The 15,453-nt window shown below is 39.3% G+C and overlaps 1 protein-coding gene across 5 annotated transcripts in view; it reads left to right on the forward strand.

Moving 5' to 3' along the window:
• The window catches only part of CLCN3 (chloride voltage-gated channel 3), an 85,852-nt gene that overhangs the window by 65,834 nt on the left and 4,565 nt on the right, over positions 1-15,453 (forward strand). For 3 of the 5 annotated variants that reach the window (XM_056113794.1, XM_056113797.1, XM_056113795.1), the window contains 4 exons: positions 1,837-2,023; positions 6,369-6,767; positions 9,033-9,249; positions 15,175-15,250. In XM_056113794.1, the coding sequence (XP_055969769.1) occupies positions 1,837-2,023; positions 6,369-6,767; positions 9,033-9,249; positions 15,175-15,250 (879 nt within the window). The remainder of the gene's footprint in view (positions 1-1,836; positions 2,024-6,368; positions 6,768-9,032; positions 9,250-15,174; positions 15,251-15,453) is intronic. The other 2 variants (XM_056113796.1, XM_056113798.1) reach the window with 1 other exon arrangement.

A 15,453-nucleotide genomic window follows, 5' to 3' on the forward strand; every position in this document is an offset into this window, starting at 1 on the left:
AACCTTGAGTTGACAAAAGTTATAAATCGTGTGCAAACCATGCACACTAGCTCTTAATAATCTACTAGCAACTATATTTCTTTCATGTCTTAACTGTCAGTAACATATTTGGAAGCAGATGTGAGCTAATTGTTGGTTTTTAAATTATTACACTTGTACTTCGTATAATAGGGAATGTTTTTTACTTAGCAGTAGTATTCTTTCACATATGTAAATTGTATGGGCTACCAGTTTTGTTTCAAGGAAATTGGAGTAGTCGATGTGTGAAAATATAGTCTCTTAAACTGCCATCTTCCATGTTTAGTTCACTGCGTATCAAGAGTTAGATGGTAGAACAGCCTTGAAAGTTACTTTTATTTTTAAAAAGCAAACCAAAGAGCTTTTGCTGTACTGTTCTATACTAAGTTGGTTTTCTGTAAATCCTAACATTTTTGTTTTGTTTTTGGACCACATCTTACTCATGGCTCTGCACTCAGAAATTACTCCTGGTGGTGCTCAGGGGACCATATGGGATGCTGGGGATTGAACTCAGGTTAAAAGTGTGTAAGGCAAGCGCCTTACTCGCTGAGCTATCTCTCCGGCTCTGTAAATCCTAACATTTTTATTCTCAGTGAGCTTCAGGGACCCAGAGGCAGTTAGCAGTTCTTTAAGTTCCACAATACTCTAGTCTCTAGTACAGAACCTATTTCAATCTCTCTTATTGTTTTAATAGTCTTTAGTGTTTTGTTGTTTTTGTTGTTTGGGGGGCTGGTAGTACTTCAGAGCTACTACTAGCATGTTGCTTGGCAGTTGGTTAGCGCAGATCTTGGAGAACCATGGAGTGTCTGTGATTGAACCTGAACATCTACAGAAAAACTGTATACAAGCCCTTTGAGCTATCTCTCCTGCCTAGTCACTTTTCAGTAGTTTTTAAATGATCTTTCTTAAGATGTTTACTATCCTAGTATCGTCATTACATTTAACCAAAATTTAATAGGGGCTACTTCTGACAGCTCTATATAGGAGCTCCTCCTGGTTTGGCGTGAGGACCCCTTGGATCAAACCCAGCAGTGCCGGGGCACCACCAGAGCTCCACCTGCTGGTGACAGGGTGGGTGATTCATGTGGTGGCTGGAACTGAACTCAGGGCCTTCCAAGTGCTAGGCATATGCTTTGTCACCTGAGTTATCTCTCAGACCCTCCAATAAATAGTTTTAAAGCAATTTATATTTATATTCCACAGAAGACAGTGGCATCTGATAATTTTACCCACTTCATATTATGCCACGTAAGTGAAATGGCATCTCATTTCTTGTAGTGTGATTACTGGAAAGATTTATTTCAGACTGAGTTGATTCCATTTGTTTGTTTGTTTGTTGGTTGGTTTGGGTTTGTTTGGGCCTGGAGGTGCTCAGGACTTACTCCTGGCTGTGCACTCAGGGAATCACTGCTGGGCCAGGCTTGAGGGACCCTATTGGGTGCCAGGGATTGAACTTGGGTCATCTGCTTTTAAGACAAGTGCCCCAACCTATACTGTACTATCTCTTCAGTCCAAATGGATTCATATTTATGAAAAAATTCTTTTTTCCATTTCACCATGAAGCACTAAAAAATTGTTAAGAGATTGGCATTTAGGAACCCCGGGGTCATTTCTCATTTGATCTGGAGAATGTGGCTGTTACATTCTAATTGAATTCATAGAATTGTCGAGATGTTGTTATAATGATTTCTTTGCATTAGTTTTATTCTTATATAGGAATTTGCAATATAAATTAACTGTGAGAAAGAATCTCTAGAACAGAGGTTGCTAACACCCAAGTAGAAGATCTCTGCCTCAGTGAGAATTCTGCTGTTGCAGGTTCCATCTGGCTTGTTCATCCCCAGCATGGCCATTGGTGCGATTGCAGGCAGGATTGTGGGGATCGCCGTGGAGCAACTTGCCTACTATCACCACGACTGGTTCATCTTTAAGGAGTGGTGCGAGGTGGGGGCTGACTGCATTACACCTGGCCTTTACGCCATGGTTGGTGCTGCTGCGTGCCTAGGTAATGTAACTGTGCTCATCTGCATTGGGATGTTCTTGAGTGTGTGAAGTGTGTGTGTGTGTATGGTGGGGGGGGGGTGCAGGGTGAGGGAGGATAAGCTACAGGATTGCTGTAAGAGATGAAACAGCAATAAAATTGATGGGTAATATGAAGTACTTATTTTCATGTTACCTGTTCCTAAGAGTTTTTAGGTTAGGTTAGCATAAAAAATTCAGTGGCCATTACTGTCTTTTTTAGTATCACATAATACTTTGTGGCAGAAAATTTCTCAGTACAGGATAAGATTAACATTTAAATCCTGTCCAAGATGTTTTCTTTTTTACTTTTTAAGGCTATTCAGTCACCTTAATAATTCAAGTGTGGCTTTAGGGTTAGCATTCTAACAAGCTTTCAGGGGAGGGGTTTGGATTGGAGGTGTGGCTCAGTGGCAGCTCTCTGGGTACAGTCCCTAGCACCTCATAACAACAACAATAACTTTGATTTGGATTCTTTAATCCAAAGGGATTTTTAATTAGGTTTAGTAAAAGATTACCAGTTCTCCTCCATCAAAGAACAACTTATAGGGTACACTCTCCTTCTCCTCCCCCCTTCCCCTCTCTCTCTCTCTCTCTCTCTCTCTCTGTCTCTTTCTCTCTCTCTCTCTCACACACACACACTCTCTCTCATAATATTTCCTTATGTAAAACTATTCTAATTCACCTAAAACAACAAAGATATTTGTAGAAAATGATAAAAAATAAAAACTAGTGAAAGAAAAGCAGAATGACTATATTTGCTATTTACAATTCCATTTATTGATTGGGGGGGCATAAAATAGTTATTTCCTTTTTGTTTAAAATCTCAGCTAAAATAGAAGAAAGAAAAAATGGGGAAAATTCAGACTTCGCTTTATTGTATTTTTGTTAATAGACTTTCCCCAGTGGGTCAGAATTATGTAACTACTGTTTTAAAAAGTGTAGTAAGTAACAAATGACAGTAAAAGACAGAATCATTTTCACCAAAACAAGTATTGAAGTGTTCACTTTCTGTCTAGCACTATGTTACATGTAAGGAGTGATAAAGAAGTAGGTGCACTACTTAATGATTTCACACAGTATTGAAAAAAATCTGTGAAAATTGTTAGGAAGCTATTGCTAGGAAGAAGTACTGAAGTCCTCAGGAAGTCCAAAACATGGGTTTTATTTTTAAAAAATAGTGAAATTTATAGGAGAGAACTTTGTTACAAAAAGTATATGAAGACAAAGGAATTTGGATAGGAATGCATTTAGTATTCATGAATCTTTGAGGAAACTGAAAGTGAAGTAGAGCATAATTTTTGAACACTTTTGGGAAGCAGAGTTTAGTTCAAGAGAAGACAGGTTTGATACCACAATAAATTATGTCAGGATGGATTTGGATTTTGGATTTGTTTAGATCTGTGGTAGAGTTCTTCCTTTGCTATTTTTAGTTTGATCACTTTGGGAGGGTTCTTTTAGTACTTTGATTTTTTATTCTCATCTTTAAATAGGAATAATAATCTCCTACAATTGTTTTGAGAATTATGTGAGATAAAATGCATGTAAAGCTGTTAGCCTAGTGCCTAGTGAAATAAGCTTTTAGTTTACAAATAGAAACAGCCTCAATACACTGACTTGAACATGCCTGGCATAGAGTAGATATGCAATATAGCACTGCACTGTAGCACTGTCCTCCCGTTGTTCATTGATTTGTTTGAGCGGGCCCAGTAACGTCTCTATTGTGAGACTTGTTACTGTGTTTGGCATATTGAATACGCCACGGGTAGCTTGCCAGGCTTTGCCGTGTGGGCAAGATACTTTTGGTAGCTTGCGAGAGGGGCGAAGGAATCAAACCTGGGTCAGCCGGGCCAGCCGCGTGCAAGGCAAATGCCCTACCTCTGTGCTATTGCTCCAGCCACACAGAGTACTTTATTTAAAAATTTTCTTCGTGTTGCTGGGAATTGAATACCTCACACTTGAGAGGCATTCTGCCAGTAAGAAACTGAAACACAATTAGTCTTTCACCTAAGTAGAGATGCATCTTGAGATTAAAACACAAATCTCTAGACAATGAAAAGCAGTACCTGCGTCTAACATTCATTTTTTAATTGCACTGCACTGCACTGTCTTCCTGTTGTTCATTGATTTGCTCGAGCGGGCCCAGTAACGTCTCCATTGTGAGACTTGTTGTAACTGTGTTTAGCATATCGAATATGTCACAGGGAGCTTGCCGGGCTTTGCCAGGCTTTGCCGTGCGGGCGAAATACTCTCAGTAGCTTGCTGGGCTCTCTGAGAGGGGCGGAGGAACCGAACCCAGCTTGGCCGGGCAGGCGGCTTGCAAGGCAAACGCCCTACCGCTGTACTGTAATAATATTAAACTATAACAAATGAAGTGCATATAACTCAATTTCTAATCACAATTTTTAAAGTAACAAATTAAAGAGGAATTTTAAAAAAACAAAGTAATTAAAGTGGGATTTCACCATTAATTCCTTTATCTTAAAAGCTATTAAAGAAGATTTCACTTTATAATATAATATAATATATATATATCACTGTCTCTGTCCTCCCATTGTTCATTGATTTGCTCAAGCGGGCCCAGTAACATTGTGAGACTTGTTACTGTGTTTGGCATATGGAATACGTCATGGGTAGCTTGCCAGGCTTTGCCGTGTGGGCGAGATACTCTCGCTAGCTTGCCAGGCTCTCAGAGAGGAGCGGAGGAATCGAACTCGGGTTGGCCATGTTGGCTGCATGCAAGGCCAAATGCCCTACCACTGTGCTATCGCTCCAGCCCATATAATATATAATAATATATAATATAATATTATAATAAGATATGCAATATACAGTAGGTTATTTCTTCCTTTTATTTTTAGGTTAAGGAAGCATTTAAGCTTAACACAGTATGAATTGGCAAGCCCTAGTAGGTTTTTGAGCAAAGAAGCAACATGGTGAAAGTAGTACTTAGGAAAGCTTAACCTGGGAGCATGACTTATAAAGTGCATTGATGGTAATGGGGCCTGGAGTCAAGGAGGTAAGATAAAATAGCATAAAAATTAAGGAACAAAGTCTAAAGGGCCTGGATTAGGTGGTAATAAATGTTAAGAAAGGGACCTTGAGATAGGTAATTTATAGAACAAGTCAGATAGGACTAAGGTCCTCTAGATGTTGGGACAAGTTAAGTGTTGAACCAAATCAAGTATATATTTCATTCTTCTTGAGAGCCTAGATATTTGTCTTGGTTGATTGAAGTATATATTGAAGTCAGGGAAGGAGGAATGGGGAGTTTTGGGGGAGGAAGAAGAGTTTGGTTTTAAGTGTGTGGTGTTTCTTGTGACTGTGGGTTATTAAGCAAAATAGAAAAAAATGAAACAAGACAACAAAAAGATTAGAGTATGTGTAGTTGGAGACTTGGGACAGATGCAACAGTAAGGTCTTGAGAAGCAGATTGGAAAGACAGTACAGAGATGATAACTCAAGATGATTTGGATAAATGAATAGGTGTAATTTCTAAGGGATGGGGAACTTACACTGTAAACACAAATAACAGGACACCAAACTAGTTTACTCATTTTGAAAAAAAAATTCAAATGAGAAATATATTTAATATTTTATCCATATAATTTAGTTTGTAAACTCATAGTAAATAAGATAGTCATAGTAAATACTTTTTACTACATTTGTACTAAGCTTTTTAGTTAGCCAGCCATGATTTTTTTTTGGTTTTTTTTTTGGTTTTGACCACACCTGGCAGTGCTAAGGGATTACTTCTGGCTCTGCACTTAGGAATCATAACTGGTAGTGCTTGGATGACCATATAGGATGTGAGGGTTTGAACTCAGGTCACCTGCATGCAAAGTGAATGCCCTACCCACTGTACTATCACTCCAGCCTCCAGCCATGATTTTTTAAAATATGAAGTATATAGATTTTGAATATTTTAATTATCTTTTGTTTTAAATAGCATCTCTCTGCATCTTATTAAAGTGGTGATAAATTTCTTGAGAGGGTTAGTGGTTTTGTTTGTTTGGTTTGGTATATAGGCCAGATCCAGCAGTGCTCAGGACTTATTCCTGGCTCTTTGCTCAGGGATCACACCTGGTGGGCTCAAGGAAACATATGGGGTGCTGAGGATCGAATCTGGGTTGGCTGCATGCAAGGCAGCTCTCCCATCCACTACATTACCTCTGTGGCTCCAAGGATTAGTAATTTTATGTCATAATGATTTTCCTTAAGTTCTGTTTACATTTTTGTGTTCAGCTGTCTAGTGGAAAAAATTCTACTAATATATGTATTATCAGTGCAGACCAGTCCTTCCTGATCTGTGGTGCTTATTTTTTTTTCAGGTGGTGTGACAAGAATGACTGTCTCCCTGGTAGTCATTGTTTTTGAGCTTACTGGAGGATTGGAATATATTGTTCCCCTTATGGCTGCTGTAATGACCAGTAAATGGGTCGGAGATGCCTTTGGTAGGGAAGGCATTTATGAAGCACACATCCGGTTAAATGGATACCCATTTTTGGACGCAAAAGAAGAATTTACACATACTACCCTCGCTGCTGATGTCATGAGACCTCGAAGGAACGATCCTCCTTTAGCTGTCTTGACACAAGACAACATGACAGTGGATGATATAGAAAACATGATTAATGAAACCAGCTATAATGGCTTTCCTGTTATAATGTCAAAAGAGTCTCAGAGATTAGTGGGGTTTGCCCTCAGAAGAGACCTGACAATTGCAATAGGTATTTCTTTTTGAAAAATGCACACATGTGCATATATGTCTTTTCATGTGTATTGGTATCTAGATATTTATTTTTGCAAATTACCAATTTTGTTTTCTGATTTGATGTTGTAATTTATTAGAGAAAAGAGTCTGATTCTTTTTTCCACTCAGATAAGCCTCATGAAGTTGATATTAGTTATAATAGCATGTAATTTGAGTCTTATCAAGTGCTGGGCAGTTACTAACTGCAATCTTTTTTGTTTTGTTTTGTTTCATTTTTGGGCCACACACAGTGGTGCTCAGGGGATACTTCCATCACATTGCACGGGGGTCACTCCCAGTGTTGTTTGGGGGCGACCATATGGTGCCCAGGATTGAACCTAGGCCTCCAGGTGCAGACCACATACAGTGGCTCTTGACTTCTCTTCCTTTCCTGATACATTCAGGAAATTTTACAATGGAGTTGATTATTTGTGTGTTAGTTACTGAAAACTCCACCATTTCAGTCCCTTTCATATCAAATTCACTGGGTTTTTCTTTTTTCAAACCTTGGATTTAAACTTATTAACTTGCAATATCTAGTTACATGAAAGTATCTAAAATGAAAAAGTCACTGAGGTTTCCAGTCAAATGGAAAAATATATTTCCGGTCTAATGACAACATTACTCAAACTATTTAGGCATTATTCATGCTTTAATATTTATCTGAAATAAGTTAAACTTTTGTTTATTGGGGAGGTGGGGTTTGGGTCACACCTTGGTCACACACAGAGCTCAGGCTCTGCACTCAGGAATTACTTCTGGCAGTGCTTGGGGGACCATATGAGATGCCGGGGATTGAACCTGGCTTGGTTGCATGCATACAAGGCAAACACCCTGCCTGCTGTGCCCCAAGTTAAACTTTTCTGAGGAAGGAACTTGGTCCTCCAGCTCCAGGCATTAAGTAACGTTATGCACAGGCTGACTTCATTTGGTGATGGATTTCTTTAAAAATAATATGCTCAGTTTCTACAGGATTTAAAATCTTGTATTCCAAATCTACTTCCTTGGCCTTCAAAAGTAGAAAACAGCTTCAACCCCAGCAAAGAAGTGTATTATATAATTAAACCAAAAATTTTTTATTTACATGAAAATTTATTTTTAGTAGATTTGAATTCTGTCATTATAACAAGTAACTAATTTGCTTAATGACTTTGTTCACTTACTGGTTAAAAGGGGGCAGGGAGTGAAGGAACCAAAAGTTGTAGGTTATATTTGTCACTGCACTGCACCGTCCTCCCGTTGTTCATTGATTTGCTCGAGCGGGCCTAGTAACGTCTCCATTGTGAGACTTGTTGTTACTGTGTTTGGCATATTGAATACGTCATGGGGAGCTTGCCAGGCTTTGCCATGTAGGCGAGATACTCTCGCTAGCTTGCCAGGCTCTCCAAGAGGGGTGGAGGAATCAAATCTGGGCCAACTGGGTTGTCCGCGTGCAAGGCAAATGCCCTACCTGTTGTGCTATTGCTCCAGCCCAGGATATATCTAATTTTTTAAATGTTTCTTGAATGGGGTCTGAGAGAGAGAGTTCTGTGGTTAAGATAGTTGTTTTGTTCTACCCACCCAAAATCTCTTTAATCACTATCACTGTCATTCTGTTGTTCATCAGTTTTCTCGAGCAGGCACCAGTAACGTCTCCATTCGTCCTAGCCCTGAGATTTTAGTAAGTGCCACATTGGAAGCTCCTTCAGGGTCAGGGGAATGAGACCATCATTGTTACTGGGTTTTGGCATATCGAATACACCACGGGGACCTTGCCAGACTCGGCTGTGTGGGCAGGATACACTCGGTAGCCTGTTGTGTTCTCCAAGAGTGAGAACTAGATAATAAGAGGTTGCACGCTTCTGGGAGCTGGGTTTTATAATCCTTGGGTCTTGGCTGTTGATGGGATAACACAGGCGCCAGGGACATTTGGTGGGTGTAACGCCTAGCTACTGGAAGATTTGGGATCTGGGTGGAGGAGGCCCAGTCCCGATTAGAGCAGGTTTGGAGATCTCTTTAATAATTAAACATATAGGCTCAAGAGATAGTAAAGTGGCTAAAGCATTTGCCTTGCATGTGACTGACCCAAGTTCAACCCCCAACATCACATATGGTTCCTGGAACCCACCAGGAATGGCCCTGGTACCATTATGTGTGGCCTAAAAACCAAAGAAAAATATTGAGCAGCTCTGTTTTTTTAAAACAAAACAAAAATCAAGCAAAAGTTCTCCGTTTTTTAATTTTGATTTTTATCTCTTTTCAGAAAGTGCCAGAAAAAAACAAGAAGGTATTGTGGGCAGTTCACGTGTGTGTTTTGCACAACACACCCCGTCTCTTCCAGCAGAAAGCCCTCGACCCTTGAAGCTTCGAAGTATTCTTGACATGAGCCCTTTCACAGTGACAGATCACACCCCCATGGAGATTGTGGTGGATATTTTCCGAAAGCTGGGTCTGAGGCAGTGCCTTGTAACTCACAATGGGTAAGTTTGGCCGAAGCAATCAGTTCATGTATTAAACCGTCTGGTCCTTTTAGTGGAGTCTGTATGTATTGTTAGGCAAAGAGTAAGACCTCTCCCAAGTGGGGCAAGTCTGCGTTCAGTGCAATTAACTTAAGGATCTGTTAGGCTCACATTTAACAGAAAAGACTTTAAAGTTGCTAAGAGGCTTATCTCCATCATATACATTGAACTTAGATATTTTTTCCCCTTTCTTAGAGGAAAAGTACTTCTTTTTTCATGGAGTACTGTATAAGTACTTTTTTTTGATGGAGGACTGCATAAGTACTTTTCTTCTTTTAAGTCCACCATTTTAAGAATATGCTTTGAATACATTAACTTCTTTGATATTTTTCTATGTAGTGTTTTGTGAAGAATATGATAATATAATTAAAACGAATTGGTATTTAGTTAAATACTACCTTTGCCAAATCTTTGTTTCCCACTTTTCTGCCTTCTCCATACACAAAGATTTTTACATAAACCACTCATGGGAAGTAAACATTCATATATTTTAAGTGTGTAAATTGATTAATCAATCTCTTCTTCTACCTTTTACACACAAATTACCAGTATTTATTCAGGAGAGAAATAGAGAAAAGTTTTGTCTGTCAGTTGTTAATGGGATTTTGGAGATAGAATGCCACAATACACAAGACAGGGCCTGGGTATTTACCTTGCACAAGGCCAACCTGGGTTCAATCTCCACACCCTATCTGGTCCCCTGAGCACTGCCAGGAGTAACTCATGATTGCAGAGCTAGGAGTAACCCCTGAGCATTGCCTGAGCATCACCTGAGCATCGCCTGAGCATCGCCACGTGTGCACCCCTCTCCCCCACCAACCCTCTTTAAAAACCAAAACCGAACAAAAATCCACAAGACAGCACTTTCCAGCAAACCAACTTGGATTTGATTACCACTGCTCTCCCCTCTTCTGGGACCTGGGATCTGTTTTCCTTCTATCTGTCTTTAGTCCTCTTTATTTCCATGATACTATATTCCTAGGAAAGTACTTAGGAACTTTGCTGAGGACAGCAAAAACAAGGAGCAGAGGGTGTTCTTGGAGTCTGTAAACTGGATAATTAATGCTGTCTGTCCTGAAGCAGGCCTAAATACTAAACACATAGAGAATCACAGAAAGAGGGTGGGGGGGGGAATTCTTTAAAAACTAACAGAGTTTGGATAAAGCATAATTTGGATGACAAAAACACATAAACTCTGTCTAGAGGAGGAAAAACAACAAAAGTGAAGCAATTTGCTTAATGAGCACTTTATGTTTCTCGTTCAACTTTGCAGTACCTCAGCAGTGCCTGGTAAGAGCCCTACTCTGCTGGAGTAATTGAAGTTCAGAGAGTTCGAAAAGTTCCCACTTATGTGGTTAGCTTAGGTATAGATTGTGAATCAGATATCTTCCCAAATTCTTAAGCTCAATCTCTTGCTGTTGTTGCACACTGAAATTGTCTGATCAACTTTTTCTTCTTTTTCTTTTCTTTAATCTACGAACTCTTTGGGGGAGTCCATTCGATTGTATTGTTGGGAATAGAAATGTAAAGTTAGGCTGAGGACCCAGACCCTATTAAAGTAACCATAGGGAAAGAAGTGTCAGAAAGAAAGCTCTTGATTACAGGCAGGAATTTGGATACAAAATAGGATAAAAGATTTTTTTAGTAAAATAACTTTCATTTAATGTCTGTTGCTTAAAAAATAATGGCACCACTTAATTGTTTACTTAGTACTTAATAAGTGAAATAACTTTTCATAAAACCTTATTGATTCTCAGATCCTTTTAATTAGACATGGCTTGATAGGGAACTAAGTTGAGTTACAAGCTTTTACTTGCATTGAATTGTTCTCAGTGACTGGTGTTGATTTACACTTGTATTTACATATTTACAATTTATATATGTCATTCTCTAGTTATTATGAACTACAGTCACACAGTATATGGGTTGATTTTCAGACTTGGAATTGATTCCGAAGCTGTGGCAGCACAGACATTAGAAAGAAAAATACTTAATAGATCTTAAAAGAAGTGAAATGATGGTGCAGAGGAGGGAACAAAACTAATTAAAATTTTAACTGATACTGCCTGTTTATAGAGAAAGCTTGTTGGGAGGGGCTTTTTCCCTCAGGCACATATTTACCTTGATGATTATTATAATTTTCTTCTTTCTTTCTTTCTTTCTTTCTTTCTTTCTTTCTTTCTTTCTTTCTTCGTTGTTTTTTGGTTTATTTGTTTGTTTGGGGGAGTAGGCCACATCTGGCAGTGCTCATGGATTACTCATGGCTCTGCACTCAGGAATCACTCCTGGCATACTCGGGGGACCATGTGGGATGCCAGGGATTGAACCCAGGTCGACCATGTGCAAGGCAGGTGCCTTACCCACTGTGCTATCGTCACTCCAGTTCCTGTTTTTTAAATACTGTTTTTCAAGGAGAATAGATCAATAGAAAGTAAAGAGACTTTTTGAGCTGGATGGATCATAGAATTTCATTTTCTTTGATGTATATAAGTAGAGTTATTTTTAAATGATATAAAAGCAGAAATAAATCAAACCTTCTTGTTATTAGTGGAAAGTAGAGAATTTTGGGTAACTGTCAACTTTTTTTGTTTATACTGAGATTTTGTTCTTGTGGTTTGGGGCTACACCTGGTCTTGCTCAGGGCTTTCTCCTGACTGTGCTCAGGGGTCATTGCTGGTGGGATTCAGGGGACTATAAGGGATGTCATGTAGAGAACCTGGGTTTGACACTTACTTGCAAGGCAAGTGCCCCTACCTGCTGAACTTTTTCTCTCCAGACCCTAAACTGAGTTTTGAGAGGAGGAAAGTAACTACTTAGAGACATTCAACATACCTAGAACAGTAGTAGGTAAGGGGGAAAGGCAAACAGATAAGGAGGGAGAGTTTCTACAGTTGTAAAGATGCGGGGACCAGAGCTATAGTGCAGCAGGTAGGACATTCGCTTTTCATGCGGCTGACCTAGGTTCTATCCCAGGCACTTCATATGCACATGGTACCCTGAGCATTGCCAGGAGTGATCCCTGAGTGCAGAGCGAGAAATAAGCCCTGAGTACGTCAGGGTGTGTCCCCCCAAATTTAAAGATACCAGTTGTCAACTTCTTAATTTTACATTTTAATTAACATAACTTGTTAAATATTAGTTTTGGTGGAATTAGCAGGATGTGGAGATATATTGCTCAAAAGAGTTTGGTGCCCATACAAGTTTTGTGCCAAATATTAAGGTTCCTTTACTGGAACTTTTCAGGTATGGGAACTTAAGAAGTATGGATGTAAATGCACCTTAAGGAGAGGTAATAGAAAACAGTCTTACAAGTTTATTTAAACACTCCCCACCTTTTTTTTTTTTTTTTTGTGGAGGAAAGGAGGCAGAACTCCTGGGACTAGTGTTTGTTTTGTGGAACAGATTTATACTGTCTTAAATCTGTTAGAATTCATTGTTAGCTCAAAAGTAAACAGCAAATTGTTCTGTCTTTTTTGCATTAATTTTTTCCACTTTCTGAAAATTATTATTTTGTTGTTGTTGTTTTGGGGCAATACCCAGCAGTGCTCAGGGCTTATTCTTGACACTTGGCCACTCCTGGTGGCCTTGGGGAACCATGGGGTGCCGGAGATTGAACCCTGGTCTGTTGCAAGCTAGGTAAGAGGCTTGACAACTGTACTTTAGTTCCAGCCCCACTTTGCTAGTGTATAGTGCAGTTTCAGGGCTTTTTTGATATAAGGGATAACTTGCCCCCGTGCCCTGAGGACTTTTCTGTTTATCTTTGTGTATGTGTGTAGTGAGCCTCCCAAGTGGTGTTCCCACTGGCAGTTCAGCCAGCACGTCCTTTGTTTCAGTGCAAAACTCAAGGATGTGCTGCTGCTCCAGCTCTGCCGTGCCTGAGGACCATGTAGTGCCAGGAATAAAGTACAAGCACCCTTACCACGGTGCCATCTTCCACCCCCTTATCTTTCTTTTTAAGAATAAATATAGAGGAACTGGAGCATAGTGCAGCAGGTAGGCTATTTGCCTTGCATGTGGGTGACTAGGAGGCTGGAGTGATAGCAGAGCGGGTAGGGCATTTGCCTTGCACGCAGCCAACATGGCTGACCAAAGTTCGATTCCTCTGCCCCTCTCGGAGAGCCCAGCAAGCTACCGAGAGTATCTCGCCCGCACGGCAAAGCCTGGCAAGCTACCCATGCCGTATTTAATATGCCAAACACAGTAACAACCAAGTCTCACAATGGAGACGTTACTGGGCCCGCTTGAGAAAATTGATGGACAACGGGAGGACAGTGACAGTGGGTGACCAGGGTTGAATTCCCAGCAGTGTTGTCACCCGAACCCGCCAGGAGTGACCCCTGAGCACTACCAGGTATGCACTGCCTTTCTTCCCCCAAAAAAGATTATTTTTTAAAATGAGAAAATATTAATAATATTACTTCCTTTCCTATTTCCTATTCCCTGCCTTCCACCTGTTGTTTCAGGCAGCTATTTTGTAATTGAAATCTGGAGAGTCAGACTGTCATGACTCTAGGAAGTTCTTGGGGACAAGTTAGGGACCTGTTCAAAGGCAATTTTTAATAGTTAAGTCAGCTTAACCATGTCTGGGTTAACTGGATAGGGAAATGTCCTAGGATGTGACCTGACTATTCTAAGGGCATTCTTTATGGGCTTATAGAATTTTAAGATAAAAACTTTAAAAGATTTTAGACATTCATTAGCTGCATTTGCCCCAATGTAGCTCAATTTATTGACTCTTTTAATAAAAGCAACCAAAACTTCATTTTATAATTAAAATCAGTCTCATTTTCAACAATTTCTCATTGTGAGAGTTTATGTCCATCATTCACTTTGATGTTATAGTAATAATAATAGAAATAATAATTGTTTACAGGCCAGAGTAATAGTACAAATGGGTAGGACACTTGCATTATACATGGCTGACCCAGGTTTTACCCCAGGCACTGCATATGGTATCCCAAGACCTACCAGATGTGATCCCCGAGCACAGAGTCAGGAGTAAGCCTCGAGCACTGCCAGATGTGAACCCCCTCCCCACCCAAAAAAAGAAATAACAAAAAAAAGAAATAACAAATGTTTAGAAAAATATAAATTTAAGAAATATTTTGATCCTTTGATTACATATCATATCATTGATTTACTTTCAGATGAGGTTTTCTTCAGATTAATGAAAATTGGGAGTTTTCTATTAGGCAGCTTTATTTTATGCATGATTTTAAATTCCAAATAATAATAAAATTAAAATAATTTTTGAAGTCTCCTCTTAGGCATTTTCTACTAAGTTCTCACAGCTGAAGTAGATGCACATATAGGTCCTAAATATTATGAAATGTTAGAAATTAGAGAAATACTTTCTTCTAAGGAAAGAAAACAAGATGGAAATGAATTTCATAAGCTTTAGAGCTAAGCATTTTTTGGGGGATCCTTTCTAGTCATCTTTTTTGTGAGGTTTGTAATTTTTATTTTTAATTTAAAAAGGAAAACAGCCCACTAATAAGCCAGAGTAATGGTACAGTGAGTAGAGCACTTGCCTTGCATGTGGCCAACCCAGGTTTGATCCCTGATGCCCCATATGGTTCTCTGAGCCTCTCCAGGAGTGATCCCTGAGCACAGAGCCAGGTTTCAGCCCCTAACACCGTGGGTGTGACCCAAAACCTCGCCCCCAAAGGCCCCACCTTAAAATAGTATCATTATTCTTTAAAGTCAGTAGAATTTATACAAATGGGACCTGGGATTTTAAGTCATTTTTGTTTCTATTTTTCTAAAGTTCATTGGAAGCATTCTTATGATTCATGTTTTTATTTTTCTCTCATTCTTTATCATTATGATTGGAACCTCTTTTAATTTTATTTCTCACAGTTATTAGCATAACATGATCTGTTTCAGGATTGTCTTGGGGATCATCACAAAGAAGAACATATTAGAACATCTCGAGCAACTAAAGCAGCACGTCGAACCCTTGGTGATTAGATATATCAGATCTCCTCATTAGACACCTTAGAAGTCAGGAGGCATGAAACTTGTGAACTGTTCAGTTCTCTCTTTCTCAGATATCTGCTGAACAAACAAACAAAATTCTACATGCTGCCAATCACATTTGTATCTCATAAAATGTCTGTAAAATAAATTCAGATATGTATGAACTTCTATTCAAAGAAAGTAAGC

This window comes from Sorex fumeus, unplaced genomic scaffold (assembly GCF_029834395.1).
Source record: "Sorex fumeus unplaced genomic scaffold, SorFum_2.1 ptg000024l, whole genome shotgun sequence".
NCBI lineage: Eukaryota > Metazoa > Chordata > Mammalia > Eulipotyphla > Soricidae > Sorex > Sorex fumeus.